This window comes from Labrus mixtus, chromosome 15 (assembly GCF_963584025.1).
Source record: "Labrus mixtus chromosome 15, fLabMix1.1, whole genome shotgun sequence".
Taxonomy (NCBI): Eukaryota; Metazoa; Chordata; class Actinopteri; order Labriformes; family Labridae; genus Labrus; species Labrus mixtus.
Window position 1 is genome coordinate 13793891 of NC_083626.1, and position 19273 is coordinate 13813163.

Sequence of the window (19273 nt, forward strand, 5' to 3'; positions counted from 1 at the left end):
ACAACTTTCGCGTCGTTACCATGGTGCTGTTTATGAAAATCCGTTGCTCATTGGCTTACGAGCCAGTCATAACAAAATACGCAAAGCCATTGGCTTGTGCGGCTTCCTATCGCGACCAATGGAGAAACGCGCTTTTTACAAACTGCTGCGAGTCCAGGAAGTTGACAGTCCACTGTGGTATGAAAGGACGATCGAGGGATCTTTAAACCTGTTCAAAACGCCTGGAAAACGCAAACATTTGGAATTATTTGTGTCAGGACTTCTTAACTGAATTAAAAGAAGGAAGAAACAGAGGCCTTATCTAATTTGAAAGTGTGTAAGGTATTGAACAGACGAGTCTATGTGCGTATTTAACTTTAGTATTTGTTAACGTGAAGAGAGTGGCCTTGCTCGACTTCTCTTTTTGTTCGCCAGTCAACACCTTCTGTACTGTGCTCAGAATTGGATACTATCGTGAATATGCTCTAGTCTTCGGGCATGATAAACAAAATAAAAATAAATAATGCTTGATATCTTTATTCGTGCTGATCCATCGTTAGTTGTACTCAAAGTTAGTCATTTACGTCGTTTTGGTGTTTTATATGTCTGTTACATTTTGAGAAGTTAATTTTTGACCTCTGACTGTCTGCAAGTTGCAGCTCGCTTCATGTGTTTTTGGTTTTCTTCAAAGCCTGAATAGTGCATTTTAAGCATGTTTACAAACCTCGTCTTTTTCTCTTTGTGTTGCTCCTCCAGCTGTTCTCCAGTCCTTGCTGTCACAATGGATTCCTCTCCAGTCCTTCGTCCGCAAAGTCAGAACAAAATCCGGAGTGACTTTCAGAGGTAAGAAGGATAACAAAGTTCTAACTGAACACACATTTCACTGTATTTTTAGTACTTAATTGCATTTTTTTTCTGCTAAGACATCAGATATCAGATTAGTGACCTATTTAACTACTGTTACACAGATTGTTCCTGAATATTCTTCAGAATGTTTTACCCCTTACCAATAATTAAGACATAGTTCATCTATGGCTGCTTGTGTTTAGACAACATTTAGATTGGGAACTTAATATGACTTTTGTGAAATAAAAGACGCAATTTTAGATGTCCCAAAAGAAGGACATCTCTATTGCAATTGATAACGAAACTCAGGGACTGCCTTTTTTTTAAAATCATCAATGCATTCATTCTTGTTGCATTTATCATTGTAAATGCAACTTTCTGGTTTTCTGCACACAGGCCGAAGAAAGAACACAACAAAATGCAAGTTCACCCAAGGCCTTCCAAACTTCAATCTACACGTCATCTTTCGGACGAAAATATTGAGAACCAAGATCCGGGAAACTCACCAATGGGCAAGAAAGCACCTGTGCGTCCAGGTGTTAGTAGGCTCCCAGTACTCGCAAAGTCCCTTCGTCTTCAGACTCCTGTCGACTTCGGTCAATCTCACAGTAGATGGGAGGAGAAACCTCTTGCTGTAAGTGCCCCCCCCCCCCCCCCCCCCCCCCCCCCCCCCCTGTAGATTTTAACATTTTCAATCTCATTTAACGATTGTTATTTTATTGTTATTTTATTATTTTTTTCTACAGGGAAAAGCTAAAAATAAAAGGCCATGCACCAGGCCCATTCCTTTCAACCTGACGCAGTCAAAGGGCTCGAGAGTGGCCTCTGAAAATCAGCATCCTCTGACACAACCAAGGACAGGCTGTCATGCTGTCCAACCTGATAACAATGCATGCGATGGTTATCTAAAATCCCAAAACACAAATGCAAAACCTGCTAAACATCCATCCACATTAAACAGAAAGTTGGATTCAAAAAAAGGAACGGGGAATTCTCATTTTAAGGCTACAGAAAATACTCCCCAGCTGTCCGGGCATTCTGTCCCTTCCGTCACATTTAAGACTTCAAACACTTTGTCCCAGCCTCTAGCAGCAGTTTCTAATAATGCTTTGCATCAGAACCACAGCACTACTTTGTCTGCAAAGTCTACTTATAGTGCAGAGACCTGTTTGGATAACATGAACCTGCTAAGCCTTAAGGATCCGACCATTTCATCCAATTCTAGCCAGAACATGCAGCTGACTACGCAGGGCAACTATTCTAAAAGTTTAACCGGTAAGAAAAGAGTTTTGTTGTTGCTGTTACTTCTTTTCTTTTCTCACTTTTGGTAGTTAACAATTTTATGTTTTTATACTAGAGTCCTACTTTTTCATGGGTTTAGATACGTTTGTATTTAAGTTGCCAAAAAAAAGTCCTGCACTAAATCCTCAAATCACAATTGCATTTTATTTTAAATGGTGTTAAAGAACTTTTGATTGAATGTTATCGTTACTTTGAAGGACACAGTATAAATGAATTGAAGTGAATTGAATTTATTTATTTAATAGGGACGATGCAATTTAACATAGTTTCAATACAGAGCATGAAACTGATGTCCGGCACAAAGAGTTTAGAGCTGCTTCCAACTGTTGGGCCTTTGGGTAAACAAATAGAGTAGAGTAAATACTGTTTGTACATGCATTAGTTTAAGTTAGCATGTAATGATACAAGTATATTTTATTCCAGTGATTGAAAGTAGAGGTTTTGTTTGATGGGTTTACTTTGTTTTTACACACTCCGTATCTGAAAGTGATTCAACAGATGCAGTTCTGATGTGAAGCTCACCTGTTGATATACAATTCTATCCAGTTAGAGAGCTATGATCATTAGAGTTATTAGGTTTGCATGTTGTCCTTCTTCTGTTGTGACTTTGTCAACTACGTTGTTATGTTTTTTAATTTGCAGCCAATTGTGTTTCTTATGTTTTTCAGAAAAAGGGGAGAACTTCCAGTCTGACCACGCCGCTTTACTAAGTATCCTCCGAAATGAGGGAGTAAGCGCACCATGTTTGGGATCTGCAACTCCACAGTCTAAAGCCTATAACTATGTGGTGAGTTGGTCTTTATAATTGTTGTTTACAGACATCTTTTACAGTGTCTTTTGGGCCCTACGTTATTTTTTTATAGGATGCTTTTGAGATGTTAAAATAAGACGTTTATTTATGCCTGACTTGTGATTTCATTGTTTGAAATTAAACATTTTTAAAACTCTTTAAATATGTTTAATAATCATTTGTGCGTGTGGTTATAATTGTCTTGTTTGCAGCCCCAGCGAGTGTCTATCATGACTCGACAAAAAGTTGGACCAACTACTGGTAAGAACAGGACTGGAAACATGATATGTGCTTGATCATTCAGTACTTTAACACAGTAGATACAAAAAAGTGGATGTTAAACCTTTTGACTTTAAATTGTGACTTTGACAATACACTGTCTTAACTTCAGTTTAATATTCCAGGAGCATGTTACATTTGTGTATTTATGGGCTGCTGACTTATTATTCCACTTAAGTATTACCTGTAGTTCCACATTTTGGAAAATGCTCTTACTTACTATCCAGCACTCTGAAAAGATCCATGACTCAGCTAATAAATAGTCCTGCACATGACCCCTGAATAACACTGCAAAAGGACACTTACACACTGTTTTGTACAGATTAGATAAACAACATATTATGTCTTAATTAGTGAGATATTAGTATTATTATGTAAGTTCTGTTGCCTTTGGATGAACCAAGGACATGCATTTCCCGATTTCCATTCTTAATGCTAAGCTTAGCAAGTGAACAGAAGGCTCCCACTTCAGATTAACATGATTTACAATGTCATCCTAGTGTTCAGAAAACTTTGGTGTTCATGATTACATTGTATATGGGTATGGAATGGAAACCCAGCCGAAATGAGGGATAGCCACACTGAAGAAAAGGCTGAGCCTACCAGCTCAAAGCTGGGACGAGCGACACCACAAACCTTTTCCACCATTTGAGTGGTACTCCCCGGGAGCAAACTGTCATGTCAGCATTTTCCCGCACCGTGCATTGTTCTTATGATGGGGAAATGTTCCTCTGTTTAAGTGTAGTTAAACCCCATCTGGTGTCTTCACCTTTCACTGACTGTTAAGCCCTACTATAAACTGCCCTTTGCATGTCAGCTGAGCCTGTTCACGTTTGTTCTTCTCACAGGATCAGTGAAGTCGGTGCAGTTCTCCCCGGACCCCGCTGCACTGCAGAGTATCCTGCTGAACGAGGGAGTCAAGGCTGAAGGGCCTTTCGGTGCCACACCTCAACACCCAGTCCGTCCATCAGGCAGAGGCACTTCAGTCTACACTGTATGGATAAATCACTTCTGTCTCACCTCAGCTTTGTGTTATTTCTTACATTTCTGTTTTTTTTTTTTTTTTAAAGTTAATTACAATGCGTCTTCTGTTGTTTCCTTTCTCAGGCTCAGAGAGTCCCGCTTAGAAAGAATCATGCAGAAGGTGGACCAGTAGGTAAGATCAAGAGTGTTATGTTGATGTAGGAAATCTAATGCAATTTGTATCTCTGTTTTCCTGTTACATTAACCTGACGTGCTGTAGCTGTTTTATTCTCCTCAGTTGCACTAAATGAAACTCCACTTAAAAAATGGACGCCACAGAGAGTCCGGGACATCAGGCATCAGCCCATGTCTGCTATGGTCAGTATTCAAGTGTTGCATGGTCACTTTTTGTCTGTTTTGTATTTGATGTATCTCAAAGTTGCACTCCTATCTCATGCTGTTTTCAGAGATGGCATATGTCACTGTCAACTCAACAGTCACCATACGGCAGCACTCCTGGGTTGCGGAGCTGCAAGACCAACCTTCAGCCACGCCAAGAGGTGAGATCAAGGAATGATGTCGATTTATTAAATGTCAAGAGAGCAATTACACAAATCTGTTCAAAGTCTGGTAAAAAAAAAAAAAAGACTGACAAACGGTACATGTTTTCCACCCCCGACCCTGGACTCTGATTCTGATTGAATGTACAGAGTTGAGGCCAGAGTAAATAACTGGAAGCTACATGACTTTATCATCTCTTTATTTTTGCTTGTTTATCCCTATGGTGTGATAGTTGGATAAAAAAAACTATGCAGTTTGTCTTTTCTCCAGTCTGTTGGTCTATTATTTGATGTCATTGTTGTATTTTAAATATGTATCAATAAAATGTAAAACAAGAAAATACCTTATAGCATTTTGGAAAGTGAAATAAAGATTTTATTTATTTTTTTTCTTCAGAAAGATAAGTTTGAAAACAGTTCTGTGAAAATAGCCCTTTGACTTAAAACCTCCCGATGTGAGGGCTCTAACAAAGACTTTGGCGGCTAAAGACTAAATAAAATAAATTAATATCTTATCAAAGTCGCATTTGATTGCCAATTTTAGATAATGGCGGTTGTGATGCTACACCTTTGATGCACCTAAAGATAACGTTTGTTATAGGATCATCAGCTTCACTCCAAACCAAACAGAGTATGCCAGAATTTCTATGCAAAGCATTACATCCCAAATTTCATAGCATATTTAATTGAATCTTCTTTGTTCACAGGAAATTGTCCAGAGATTATTTGATGATCAAGAGGACCAGCAGAGTGTGACGGTGAAGGATCCTGAGACACAAGCAAAGCAGCTCCCAGGTCAAGATACAACTGTAGAACACGAACGGAAGAATAAACCCCTCTGTGAAGGAAAGGTAGAGACAGGAAGGGAAGTGAGCAGCGTCGAGGATGGTGATGAGGAGGAGGAGAAAGAACAAAGGAAAATTGGAGAGCAGCCATTCTTCCAAGCACCACATAGAGAGTCGGTCATTTTTTTCTCAACGGGAAGAAAGCTGCTAAGAGCCCCCCGTTTTGAGAAGGAAGATAAGTCGGCCCATCAGGAGCAGCACGGCCCGGTTTCATCAGCGCAGAAAAAGATGCTGCCAGTGAGTGAGGAGAGGCCGTGCATTCCAGAACCAACCAATCATATCGTCCTTGCTGTTCAGAGCCTGCAAAGAGGTATCACTTTCACAGTCCCTGGTTTGATTAATCTTACACTGTAACACACAAAAAACAACATTTCCCTGAACTGTAACAGTAAAACCTTCATCTATTACAGAAGTGATTGTTCAGAAAACCTGTCCTAAGAGTCCTGCAGTGGCAATGCTGCGAAAGCGTCTCCCTCAGCTGGAGGAGCTGCGTTTGGACGAGGAGGTGTCCACCTACACATCGGTGGCTGTGCAGGCTGCTCTGGGCTTTTTGCCTCCTCGGCCCCGCTGTGGAAACCCACTGGCCTCCACCCTGCACTTTGAAGAGTTATCTGTGAGTACATATTTAGTAATGCCAAGTGAAGACTTTTTATAATTAAATCTAAACGTCACCACAGTTTCAGTTTTTCAAATATTCATTCATCAATTATTTTTGTAAATAAAATGTGAGAAAAAACAGATGACCCGTATAAGCAAACAAACTACAAACTATCAGTTGATTATTTCACATCTCTTCCATCTCATTTTCAGCAGCAATGAATAAACTTACATCCCACGATATTGATGTTATCACATTTACATTAACACTGACAGCACAAAAAAAGCACATAGCACTTTACATCAGGTACCTTTTTGGATGAATTTATAGATAGTCAATTTGATTTAAATATTCATCTTTTTTTCAGACATTTGTTCCTATCAGCTGCAGTCTCATGTCTGGCCCTTCTTCTCCACAATGCTCTCCACTGCAGGAGAGATGATTGCACTACAACTGCACCATATGTTCTACCCTTACTGCCAATTTCCTCCTACTCCATGCTCGCCCTGGTCCATCAGCGCCGCACTTTATGCCGTCTTATGCCTGTTTCCACAGCGAGAGCGCCGCGGTCCGTCTCAGGAGCGGGCCAGCAGCGCCACTACTTTGCTTCCTTTCAAAACTGTGCGAGTCTATTTTAAATGGAGCACGCAACAGCTGGACACAGAGCATCCGGTCAATTTCAAAATAAAACACTATATACAGACTCAAGATCGTAATTTTCATCACCAAACGAACAACAAATCACAAAGAGGAAGCAACACGATGTTTGCACGTTGTACTCTTCATTCTTGTGTGATCTTGTAGTTCTCCTGTGATGTTCTAAACGGACCCAGTGGGGCGCACGGGGTATGTGGAAATGAGCAGATAATTACCTGAGAAGCTTTCTCAGTTGTACAGAGGAGACTTTCTATACACTGATGTTTGTCCTACACTGGCCTTAATGAAAGCCCAAAGAACGCTGCTTGTACTTGAAAGACAAAACAAAACTTTTGTCTGATAAATGAAGGGGCTTCCTTTTTTTTAGTGGGGCAAAATGTATTTTTTATACTGTAGGCAGTCATGTTTGCCTATAATGTAGATCCACGCCTATTAGAAACAATGTTAATGTCTTGAATCTGTACTACATTTAAACAAATAATGTAAATAATGGTCATTGGAGACTTAATCAGTGTTACAGCTATAGTATCCATAGAGAGGATTAGGAGGAGATAGGGTTTTTATTGTTGTATTGTTGTACAGTGTTTATAATAAATGTCTCTAGGAAACTGTCCGGCAATGTTATATTTTTCTTTTAGCGATTGAAATCATTTAAATGGTCGACTCACTCTTTTTTTTCTTTTATTTTTTCTTTTTATTTTTTTTATGAAAAGCACTAAATGTCCTGTGAAACACTGTGAAATGGATTTGTTCTAAGGTCTTAAAAGCATTTCAAAAATAAAAACAGCCAGTTTACAAAGTGTCAGCATAGAGTCTCAAAGATATAGAATTGACCAGAATAACAAAGTTAAACAATTTTATCAAAATTATTTCATATTTGCTTTCTGTATCCAGTGACAAAAATGGAAGACATGAAGTCAGATGAGCTGCTTGGTCAGCTTTTTTCATTAAGGCCATGAAATGTCACAGAAACTGAAGATAGAACTTTAACAAACATGTTGTGTGATACACATTTAAACAAAGCCAAAAATGATTCAGGTCATAACATGAAAGAAAGAAAAACTCAATCTAAGCTGCAACATGCACATTTTGTATTTTTTACTTTGGTCCTTGTTGATGAACTCCCAAAGGTTGCAGCTGCATCTCGACTCATGTACAGGTAATGAAATAAACCAAAAAGTTGAATTTTTCCATCTAAATGCTCATTATTATTCTGGTAGCTCCTGTCACATGAGTGTGTCCTCTGTGTTTCTCTGTAACTGTCCCCTGCAGGTGGTCAGTGGGCCTGATGTATATTTAGTAGTTTTGTGTGTGAGTGTGTGAGTGTGTGAGTGTGAGTGTGAGTGTGAGTGTGAGTGTGAGTGTGAGTGTGTGTGTGTGTGTGTGTGTGTGTGTGTGTGTGTGTGTGTGTGTGTGTGTGTGTGTGTGTGTGTGTGTGTGTGTGTGTGTGTGTGTGTGTGTGTGTGTGTGTGTGTGTGTGTGTGTGTGTGTGTGTGTGTGTGTGTGTGTGTGTGTGTGTGTGTGTGTGTGTGTGTGTGTGTGTGTGTGTGTGTGTGTGTGTGTGTGTGTGTGTGTGTGTGTGTGTGTGTGTGTGTGTGTGTGTGTGTGTGTGTGTGTGTGTGTGTGTGTGTGTGTGTGTGTGTGTGTGTGTGTGTGTGTGTGTGTGTGTGTGTGTGTGTGTGTGTGTGTGTGTGTGTGTGTGTGTGTGTGTGTGTGTGTGTGTGTGTGTGTGTGTGTGTGTGTGTGTGTGTGTGTGTGTGTGTGTGTGTGTGTGTGTGTGTGTGTGTGTGTGTGTGTGTGTGTGTGTGTGTGTGTGTGTGTGTGTGTGTGTGTGTGTGTGTGTGTGTGTGTGTGTGTGTGTGTGGTGAAGGGTGTCAGTGGGAGGGGGCTTGGGGCAGGATAAGGGACAGTTAGTCTATAAAGCCTGTAGACTACCCTCACCAGTGCCTCCTCTAAGGAGTAGAGAGTGAAGGAGGAGCAGCTGCACTCTGTTCGTTCTCTTTTTTTTTTGTGCCCACCTGTGTGCCTGAGCAGCTTCCTTTGGAAACATGTCAAAGGATATCCACCCGACCATGGACCCCACTAAGATGGGGCTCGGACGCTCCATTGCTGTGCTGACGTCAGGAGGAGATGCACAAGGTAAGCAGAAGACAAGGCTGTAATATTTCACCAAAAACAAATTGAACTGTTAGAATTGCAAAGGTTACAGGACAGCATCTTTCCTGATGGTGTTTCTGATTTCTGCACAACACTGAATCCCCACCAGCTGTAGACGAGTCGGCTGGCATCTATCGTACGCACGCCAATAAGTATCATGTTAAATGCTCCGACTGCATGACGTGCTGAGTGAGTTCACGAGCCAAAGAACAGAAAGGGCAAGAAGCATTTTTTCCATTGATCTGAGTGAAGGCCAGCTGTCAAAGAGACATTTGCAATAAATGGAGAGTACATCATCATGGGTACACAACACCAACAGTGTTTGATCTTCATCCAGCATACACTCAAATGTCTGTACAATGACAAAGCATATAATTCTTTACTCATCCTGTATTTAAGCAATACTTATATCATCAAAAGATGCACATATAAACATGGTTAAAACAATTACATACACACAACACATACTTGTGCCTGTACCCACTTAGTTAAACTGGGTGATGTCTCTGTTTTTTTTCTCGTGCCATCTTCCTGTACCATCTTCCCCTCCAACCTGACCCTTACTCTTTATGCAGGGGCTTTATCTGCCTCTAAGTGTTCACCTATTTCTCATCTTCGGGGCTAATTTTAGTGGCTCTGACCTTTTTCTGGTATGGACAGAGAGAAACGCCCCCCTGATCCTCAGCTGCTGTCTGCTGAAACAAGAGCTGCCACATGCCACCTTGCGCTCTCACAACACAAGCTCACACTGTGGCCTTTAGTGTACTGCACATCCACGGTGCACAAGACATACAGTCCCCCTTAACTTGACCCCTGTCCTTTCCCTATGGTTATTTTTGTTTCATCTGTTGCCAATGAGAGGTCACTTAAAGGTTAAGAAAGGTCTGTAAAGTCTCCATGTCCTGATAAGAAATGTTGATTACATTGATCCCCCCCGTGTTGTAGTGTGAGTTAACAAGCGCTCACAGACCGTGTTTTCTGTGTGTCTCAGGTATGAACGCTGCGGTGAGAGCCACAGTCAGAGTGGGTCTCTACACCGGAGCAAAAGTCTACTTTGTTCATGAGGTACAGAATGAGTCTGCAGTCTAACACCTTGCCATGATTTTGCAAATAAATACAATATATTGACGCACAAAGCGTAAGAGGATTTTGTTATGAAAGAAAAGTGAGTGTTTTTTTTTTTTTTTGTCACATGTGCTGGTTTCAATCCATTTAAAGGCAGAACTGTATCTTCTTATAACCACAGTGTATGTTCATTTGTGCTGCAGGGCTACCAAGGTCTGGTGGATGGAGGAGACAACATCCGCCTCGCCACATGGGAGAGTGTGTCCATGATGCTGCAGCTGGTGAGTGATGTGCAGCCGATTGAAAAACAGACTCACACAGCGATACCTACACACATGAGCAATATGATGTTTTTGTAGTAAAGAAACTAAGATATCTACAAGTCTTGTGGTGTGGTAATATGGTATTAAAGTGTTGGTTCATCCAACAAGACATTCACTGGTGTCTAGCCTTTCTGATACTTTTAGTTAAGTTTAGTTTTCTTCATTTTGTTGTGCTGTTTTTATTGCTTAAAGTTAACCACATGTCCTTAAACATACTTTGCAGTTACGAAAAAGAATACACAACAAAGCAAAAGTACACAAGTAGATGAATCAACGCATTCATCTTCATCTGTTGTTTTTTTGTCCCTTACATCACCACTTAACAGAACTGGAACAACATAGACAGTTTCACCCTTAAAACAACGCTTGATTCTCCCTCAACAGGGAAATAAAACATTTAAAACGAGAGATACATTTATACTTCCACCTCAAAGGGAGGCTGCAACCTCACATGATTTTACAGTATTACGCAACTCGCTTCTCATCTTGATGTTTCTAGGGGGGTACAGTGATAGGCAGTGCACGCTGTAAGGATTTCCGCTGCAGAGAGGGCCGTATGACTGCAGCTCGTAACCTGGTTAAGCTGGGCATCACCAACCTGTGTGTGATTGGAGGAGATGGCAGTCTGACTGGAGCCAACGAGTTCAGGACTGAATGGAGTGGACTGCTGGCGGACCTTGTCAAAGCCGGTAAAGAGACAGAAATAGAGGTTTTGGGAAATATTAGAAGTTAAATATTTATATTACTTCAGGCTTTACACTCAGATGTGCCTTTAAGAACGTCATGGAGGTTATTATGGATATCTTTAATTCACAGGTACCATTCAAAAGTTCTCAACTCCTGCATGTTGGGTTGGTTATTGCTAAGGTTTCAAATATCTTAAACACCTTCTGATACATTCAGATTACATATTAAACAAATATGTCTGCTCCCTAGAGGAGTGGTTCTTGGTCATTTGGTGATCTATTGGATTTTTCAACAGCTCCACACTTTTTGCCTTAAGGGAAATATCTTGATCAAAATATTGAATGTTTGGCCATAGAATTGTGCACACATCTCAGGAAAGCAAATTATCCTCTCAATTGTCATATAATGCTTTATATAGGGAAGAAAGAAAGAAAATCCATAAACTTTGCTTTAAGTTGTGTGCATGCTAGCTTGCAGTTAGCATTTAGCATGTTGAGCCTCAGAGTTGCTGGCTGTACATTTCTTGTTTATGCTTTCATCCTTTACAGTGAACCTACATCGGGTGTAATTGCACTTTTTAATATTAGGTATTGTATATTTCTCTTTTCACCTATACTACTATCAGTGACTGTTTTTTTTTTCTGCAGGTAAGATCACAGGTGAAGAGGCCAAGAAATCTTCCCACCTGAACATCGTGGGCATGGTGGGCTCCATCGATAATGACTTCTGTGGAACAGACATGACCATCGGCACTGACTCTGCCCTGCATCGCATCATCGAGGTGGTCGATGCAATCACCACGACCGCACAGAGGTAAAGCACAACTGCCACCCAGCGTCTACCCACACAGTGATGCATTTCAGCATGTAGAAAATATATTTCATAGCAGCAGGAAAAAACAGTAAAATGAGCAAATGGGTTTTGTTTTTTTTAATTGACACAAGATATAATCTCTGTCACTCCACAGCCACCAGAGGACGTTCATCCTGGAAGTGATGGGAAGACACTGCGGGTCAGTTCCTTGTGTACTTGGTCCATGTGTGTGTGTTGCCCATTGACAGGTACACATCTGTGTGTGTATAAACACACCAGTTCACCGGTCAGGATCTTCCGTAGCATGATCATTGACTGCTGATATTTAGATTTTTGAAAACGAAAGAGTTTTTCAGTTCCCTTTTATTTGTGTTATCTTATAGCTTTCATTCATACTGGCATCAAAATAAAATGAAACCACGACAGTTAAATGCTCTTTCTAGGCATCTTTTTAGCTAACATGGCAGACATGGCACTCACCATGTCCACAGTTTGTATCTGGATGGGAAACTCAGTGGCATCTCTTTCTCCAATTCCCTTTAACAACAACTTAAGGGGAAAAGTACTTTTTAAAAATTAGGAACTTTTTCACATTTGTGTTTTACTGATCCCAAATTTTGAAAAATGCCACTCTTATGTTGTGCTTAATCCCCCCCTCCCCCATCTGCTCTCTTTCCCAGTGTATATACAGTAGTACATTAAGTCCTCTTTTGCTAGTACGTGGGCTTTATCCTGTGTGTGTGCCCGCCTGCAGGTATCTGGCCCTGGTGACGGCGTTGGCCTGTGGTGCAGACTGGGTGTTCATTCCAGAGATGCCACCAGATGAGGGTTGGGAGGACCACTTGTGCAGGAGGTTGACAAATGTATGTGTGTCTGTATTAGCAGTTGAAGATGCCTGCCAACCTGCTCCATCATTTTTCATTCAAATTGCATGAATTACATTACTCTGATTTTTCTTTGATTGTTATTTGTTAACAGCAAAGAGCCAGAGGTTCTCGTCTGAACGTGATCATTGTGGCTGAGGGTGCAATGTCCAGAGACGGCAAACCAATCACATCTGAACAAATCAAAAAGGCAAGCGCTTCTTTCTGATGTCAGTGTGATACATTTTTATTCCAAGTTGCACAGAGAACACATCATGCTAACAGGTGGTTTTGTTCGTCACCAGCTGGTGACTGAAAGGCTCGGCTTTGATACTCGTACCACTGTTCTTGGACACGTTCAAAGAGGAGGAACACCCTCTGCCTTCGACAGAATCCTGGTAAATTTCTATCTAAGTATAAAGTAAAGTGTATACCACTGCCTCTCCAGTCCCTACACACTACTGGAGATCTGACTCTGTGTGTTTGTGTATGTGTGATCCAGGGCAGCAGGATGGGTGTGGAGGCAGTGATGGCGCTGCTGGAGGCCACTCCAGAAACTCCTGCCTGTGTGGTCAGCTTGTCTGGGAACCAAGCAGTCAGACTGCCACTCATGGAGTGTGTGCAAGTGGTACGTCACTGTATTTTCATACCAAATAAGACACCGCTACATTTCTTTGTTGAGTGATAGGCTACTTGTTTTGAGGGTATTTATTTCTTTCTCTCTTGGCAACAGACCAAAGATGTGACCGCTGCAATGGCTGAGGGCAGATTTGAGGATGCCATCAAGCTCAGAGGAAAGTAAGTCTTCTGATATTCTTAAAATCCAACAAATGTTATAATGATTTCATTGCATTTAGCCAAGAAAATATTCAGCTTAAGGTAAAAACACAAAACAGCAAGCTCAGTAAACATAGGAAAATAAGGGAAATAAACTAAATTTACATACAGGCAGAAATTAATAGCTACCCCAAATTAAGTACTGAAAAAAAACAGAATGAACTTTTAATTTTCACTGATGAAGTAGCACTGAACTTTATTTTTAAATTGAAGGAGTTTTGAGAACAACTGGAATACATACAAGCTGCTGGCTCACATCAACCCCCCAGATGTTAAGGTGAGGAGTGTCCATAATCTCTGGACTGCCTTTATGGACATTACATTCATGATTTAAACATAAACACCAGTATTGTTGTTCCAATCCTCAACCCTTTGTCCACCTTATCTCTTCCTTTTATTAATAGAGCAACATCAATGTGGCTATAATGAACATCGGCGCTCCCTGCGCTGGTATGAATGCTGCCGTTCGCTCAGCTGTCAGGATGGGTATCATCCAGGGTCACACCATGTTGGCTGTCCATGACGGCTTTGACGGTCTGGCTCATGGACAGGTGAGTTTCCCCTCTCTGTACCAGAATTTCAATTGTTACTATAAATGTGGTATAAATCTGTTAAGAATGATGTGAAACCTGTTTTTCATGGTATGATAGACAAACAAATAGGACACAAACAGGACAAAACTTAAATCTAGACTACTTTAATGTTGTTATTGCAAGAAACGGTAGCAGGGATGGTATTTGTATCAAAAGTTCATTCATTTCTTTAAAAATGTTTAATTGATTTTTTTGTCCAAATGCCTAAAGATGCCCAAGCTTCAGTGTTTACAAGACATGACTTACGAAACATGTAGTGCCATAAGGAAACACGAATAAAACAGAGCACGTTTACCACTTAGTTTGTCAGATAGAAACTTCCCAAACTGAACATAAAAGGCTGCCATCTGTTGATTGCACTGCTCTTCTTGACCCATTTTCAGTCAGTATTTTGTCCTCGTTGCAGATTGAGCCGATTGTCTGGACTGCAGTGAGTGGCTGGACCGGAAAAGGAGGTTCAATGTTGGGCACCAAGAGGTAAAACAAGTAAAAAAAAAACAAAACACATACAGTAAAACGTCTCTCCTTAGACTGCAAAACCTCACACTGTGCAATCTGTCTATGTCCCAAAAGAACTCTTCCAGGGAAAATGTTGGAGGAAATCAGCCAGAACATTGCAAAGTTCAACATCCACGCTCTCGTGATCATCGGTGGATTTGAGGTAAGACGTGTCAGCCATTCCTCACTTTTACAAATATAAAAGTCATGTTAATAATGGCTGATGCCGCCTTTACAAAAAAATGCCCTGAAATAGTTTAATTTAACCTCCTCCCTGTGCTGCAGGCTTATGTGGGAGGCCTGGAGCTGGTTCAGGCCAGAGAGAAGTACGAGGAGATGTGCATTCCGATGGTGGTCATCCCCGCCACCGTCTCCAACAACGTCCCTGGCTCTGACTTCAGCATCGGCGCTGACACCGCCCTCAACACCATCACCTCTGTCAGTGCCTCAACAGCATACACACACTCATATGTACAATAAGAATTAAGCTAAATATATTGCTCCTGTGTTTTTCTGCAGACTTGTGACAGAATAAAGCAGTCTGCAGCAGGGACCAAGCGCCGCGTTTTCATTGTTGAGACTATGGGTGGATACTGCGGCTACTTGGCCACCATGGCTGGTATGGCTGCTGGTGCTGATGCCGCCTACATCTTTGAGGAGAAATTCAGCATTAGAGATCTGGAGGTGAGCTGATGACTGCGCCTGTTTTGTCAGGTGTTCAGGTTTTTAGAATCTCTGAAGCTTGAAGGCAGTGATGTGTTCTGATTGGGATGTGTGTATTTGGACCTGTAGGCGAATGTAGAACATCTCCTGGAGAAGATGAAGACAACAGTGAAGAGAGGTTTGATTCTCAGGTGGGTTTTGATCAGGTGTGACCCACACTTGTAGATGAGATGAAGTGTTTTGTTCAAATACCTGAAGTCTAAGTGCTTACTTCTGAGGCAACAAACTTGATTAAAAGTTGTTTGCTGTGAAAAGGGCCACTTACTCTAAAGGCATATGAGCTAAGTAAACCTAAACATCCTTCTAGTAAAATAGTTTGCCCCTTGTTTGTTCTACATCAGGAATGAGAACAGTAACGCCAACTACACCACTGACTTTGTCTTCAACCTGTACTCAGAGGAAGGAAAAGGCATCTTTGACTGCCGCAAGAACGTTCTGGGACACATGCAGCAGGTCAGTTCATGCAGTGATGTGTCCGATCCACTCTAAGAAAACTGGAACAGATTTAGTCCTTTCTACTTCTATTTTTTACAATTCTAACAATAACACACATGTCTGTCTTTGATTGACTACAGGGCGGCACTCCAACACCCTTTGACAGAAACTTTGGCACAAAGATGGGGGCCAAGTCTGTGCTGTGGCTTTCTGAGAAACTCAAGGAGTGCTACAGGCATGGTACGTGAGCATTGGATCAAATGATTCTGTTGCATATTCTGAGAATTGGTTTTACAAAAAGATAGCAGTGAAATGTGATTTCAGTTCATTTATTTGAAGTCCTGTACCGAGTTATCATTTTGAAAGACTTTTACCACTTTGCACTTATTCCTGCACAACATGTCTCTTTGGGGCTTCATCACTGATTAGTTTGCAGATGCCTACTTAGACAAAACTTTGGATCAACTTCTATAAAAGCGTACAATGTTGTAACAAATCACCAGTATGTGAAATAGTTAACATTTTGTACCACTAAAAATATCTTAACATTAAAATGATACACTCATATTAAACAATCATTAATTAGGGTCCAGTTATATTATCAGAATCATATAAAATGTTTATTTTTTCTGAAAATTGACGACTGTTACTTTAGATAGAAGCTTAAAAATCTCTGTTTGTAAGTCCCATCGACAGTTGGATGTCATTTCCAGTGACCTGAGTACATCTAGAAATTAATAAAGCATAACAAAAAACAAAAATAGGTAAAACAGAGGGCTTTATTTATATAGTAGAAATCCAACAGAGAGACCATTTTAGTGCTTTGCATAAGGAATGAGAATGCAAAGAAAAGGATCAAAAGGAGCAGAACAAGTTTAGTAAACTGGATTTGTTTAACTTCTTGTCCCCTTTAGGTCGTATCTTCGCTAACACACCAGACTCTGCCTGCGTGCTGGGCATGAAGAAAAGGGCTCTCACTTTCCAGCCTCTTGCTGACCTGAAGGGAGACACAGATTTTGAGTAAGAAAAATGTTTCGCCATTTGACTTACTGTACTACAAGTAACATGTTTTGTGGAGACTATATGGAATGACCCCTCCTCCGTCTGTTTCAGGCACCGCATCCCTAAGACACAGTGGTGGCTGAAGATCAGGCCCATCATGAAGATCCTGGCCAAGTACAACATCAAACTGGACACATCGGAACACACCGACATGGAGCATGTGATCAAGAAGAGGAGTCCACTCGGGAAATAGGCCACACTGAAAATTGCCACACTTAGCATTTAGAAGTCAGAGTGGGGAATTTTTCTGTTCCATTATAAAGTCTTCAATACATGTTCACATGCTTTGGTAAAGGAGCGACTGATTCCCCAATCCTAATCTTGAATGTGTTTTTGTTTTTTTGGTTCTTAGAATTTATTGTTCTGTTGCTCTGACAACTAGCAAATCTTTTAGTGAAGCAAAAAATGGAAGATATCAAGTAACAACTGAAAAATATACATTTAAAAAAAAAAAAACATCACTGTCTGTCCTTTGTATTAAGAAAGCAGAATATGACTTGTCTGAAGAACCATTTCAACTGAGAATCTTACTTTATTTACCCACAATTTAGTAAAACAATGCGGATGAGCTACTCATAAGCAAAGGTCGGGGCGCTGTGTAACCTGACTCTGAACATTCTGTGTTGACTGCAACATTTCCATCAGTGGATCTTTTTAGTGGACGTACTCCTGTTAATTTTAACACTTCAAAAGACGTAGATTTAATAATACTGGTGATAAAAAATTCCCTTACATATTCTCAATATTAAGTTCAGTGTTCTAAACATTTACATGTGATTTATTGCAGCTATGCTTTTAGATTAAGTAGAAGTTTTAGGTTAATATAACTCACCCTTACTTTATGTTCAAAGCCTCTAAAATGCATATGAAACATGTCTATGGAGATTCCCCTACAAAATATCTAAGCACGCTAACTGTGGCATGCATAATCCAGTCACTTTTTCTAAATATTCGTTATTTAAAACTTTCCTTATCAGTATTTCAAAGGGAGCCCAACAACTGGAGCCATTTCTATCTACAACATTGATAGTCCAATAAAAAGTGGTTTGACAACGTCATGCTGTGTGGGTTATGTTTGATCAAGCTTTCTGTGGTCATTCAATTCTTCTGTCCTTATTCACGGGTGGGTCATTTCCTCCATTCCTGATTTGAGCTTTTCAAGAGGGGCAAAAAATGTGATAACATCACAGTTTTCTTTTGATCTCAAACAAAAGACTACTCATTAAACCTCCTTGTTGTTCCTGAATATGGGCAAGGAGGAAGCAGTGTTATTATTCAATCTGAAGAAATGTGCTCCTCTGTAAAACAGAGTACTGGTAATTGCAGATGAAAACAGATATGCAAAAAAATAAAATTCTTCTTCTATTGTTACAACTGGACACAAAATAGACATTATACTGTGACATACTAATAGCCTAAATAGCTAAAGATTGAAGAGGTTACGACGTTTGGAGATGTAGGCCTACATTATATTTAAATTATTTTGTTGCTTACAAATTGTGTTTCTTTCAAACTAGGATATGAGACAAACTTTGCTATTTTAGATTCCTTCCCAACCCTAGTTGAGTCATCTTCTAGAAACAAATCATTAACAATAAATTAAATGTCGAGCTACATCTTTTTTTTTTTTATTAACATTTTTATGACATCACAATACAAACAGCAGTGAAAACCCACAACCCAATCTATGGACATAAACCCCCCCAACCCCCACCCCTACCCCAGAACACACAAACACACACACACACAACCAGAGAGGAGATACACATATTACAAATAGTTCATCTAAACCCTGTGCCAAGGACACAAACAGCATACATATCATTATACATCATCAATTTGTTAGTGCTACATCTTTAAAGGCTGTTTTGAGATAGGCCACCCTTTCCGCTTTGAAATAAAAAAAGTACGGAATTGAACTTTTAATATCTTGAACAAAACAATAAAATATGCAGCTAAAATAAGTATTTAAATGATAGGTCTACTCCAGAATTTGGTATTAACGTATAGGAACAATGACTTTTTAAACAGATGGTAAAAAAAAAATACAGCGAAAAAAGTGCGGTGCATCCGGAAAAGGAAAAGGAAATGGTTTGTGCAGAGGTCACAGAGAACTCGCGGTGGCAGCCGGGACGTCGGCGGACTGTGTGCGTGCGCTGAGGAAGCCTGCGTGTCCCCAGTGTCCGCTCCGGTCGCCCGTGTAGGAAGTGTGTGTGTAGTAATTGTTGGAGAGACAACCGCGGGCACCCTTGGTCTAAGAAGAGTCATGGTTTTGCAAAGCTTCCACCAGCAGTAACGTAACGTGCAGGTTTGATTCATTGAGCTAGCTGGCGTTAGCCCCGCTAGGTCGTTAGCTTACCAGCTAGCCGGCTAGCTAGGAAGCTAGTAGATTCAGTGT

General features: G+C 40.5%; 3 protein-coding genes across 5 annotated transcripts in view; 2 read left to right on the plus strand and 1 right to left on the minus strand.

Moving 5' to 3' along the window:
• rpl10a (ribosomal protein L10a) overlaps window positions 1–19273 on the minus strand; it is a 199148-nt gene that overhangs the window by 31003 nt on the left and 148872 nt on the right. The window lies entirely within an intron of this gene.
• Window positions 161–6870, plus strand: troap (trophinin associated protein). 3 transcript variants are annotated; one of them, XM_061057605.1, is made up of 13 exons: window positions 161–321; window positions 736–822; window positions 1222–1459; window positions 1572–2100; window positions 2796–2914; window positions 3130–3178; window positions 4045–4190; window positions 4304–4352; window positions 4440–4537; window positions 4627–4719; window positions 5427–5874; window positions 5975–6177; window positions 6530–6870. In XM_061057605.1, exons 2-13 carry the CDS (start codon window positions 761–763, stop codon window positions 6602–6604), a joined length of 2109 nt encoding a protein of 702 aa, XP_060913588.1. In that variant the 5' UTR covers window positions 161–321; window positions 736–760; the 3' UTR covers window positions 6605–6870. The 3 variants fall into 3 exon arrangements, with proteins under 3 accessions (XP_060913588.1, XP_060913587.1, XP_060913589.1); XM_061057604.1 differs by having other exon boundaries at window positions 161–312; XM_061057606.1 differs by having other exon boundaries at window positions 161–312; window positions 4458–4537.
• pfkma (phosphofructokinase, muscle a) lies at window positions 8745–17253 on the plus strand. Its single transcript, XM_061058412.1, has 22 exons — window positions 8745–8958; window positions 9968–10041; window positions 10245–10322; window positions 10864–11053; window positions 11699–11864; window positions 12019–12063; window positions 12619–12727; window positions 12843–12938; window positions 13033–13125; window positions 13230–13355; window positions 13461–13525; window positions 13778–13841; window positions 13969–14115; window positions 14564–14634; window positions 14731–14818; window positions 14941–15093; window positions 15175–15339; window positions 15448–15509; window positions 15720–15831; window positions 15954–16053; window positions 16728–16833; window positions 16927–17253. Exons 1-22 carry the CDS (start codon window positions 8868–8870, stop codon window positions 17066–17068), a joined length of 2343 nt encoding a protein of 780 aa, XP_060914395.1. The 5' UTR covers window positions 8745–8867; the 3' UTR covers window positions 17069–17253.

Bases quoted from the DNA above. Each gene is read 5' to 3' on its own strand.
- troap (XM_061057605.1), top strand. From the start codon at position 761: ATGGATTCCTCTCCAGTCCTTCGTCCGCAAAGTCAGAACAAAATCCGG. The intron at 3,179-4,044 runs GTAAGAACAGGA...TTCTTCTCACAG, and splicing joins AAAAGTTGGACCAACTACTG to GATCAGTGAAGTCGGTGCAG. The intron at 4,353-4,439 runs GTAAGATCAAGA...GACGTGCTGTAG, and splicing joins TGCAGAAGGTGGACCAGTAG to CTGTTTTATTCTCCTCAGTT.
- pfkma (XM_061058412.1), top strand. From the start codon at position 8,868: ATGTCAAAGGATATCCACCCGACCATGGACCCCACTAAGATGGGGCTC. The intron at 11,054-11,698 runs GTAAAGAGACAG...TTTTTTCTGCAG, and splicing joins GGCGGACCTTGTCAAAGCCG to GTAAGATCACAGGTGAAGAG. The intron at 15,340-15,447 runs GTGAGCTGATGA...TTGGACCTGTAG, and splicing joins TCAGCATTAGAGATCTGGAG to GCGAATGTAGAACATCTCCT.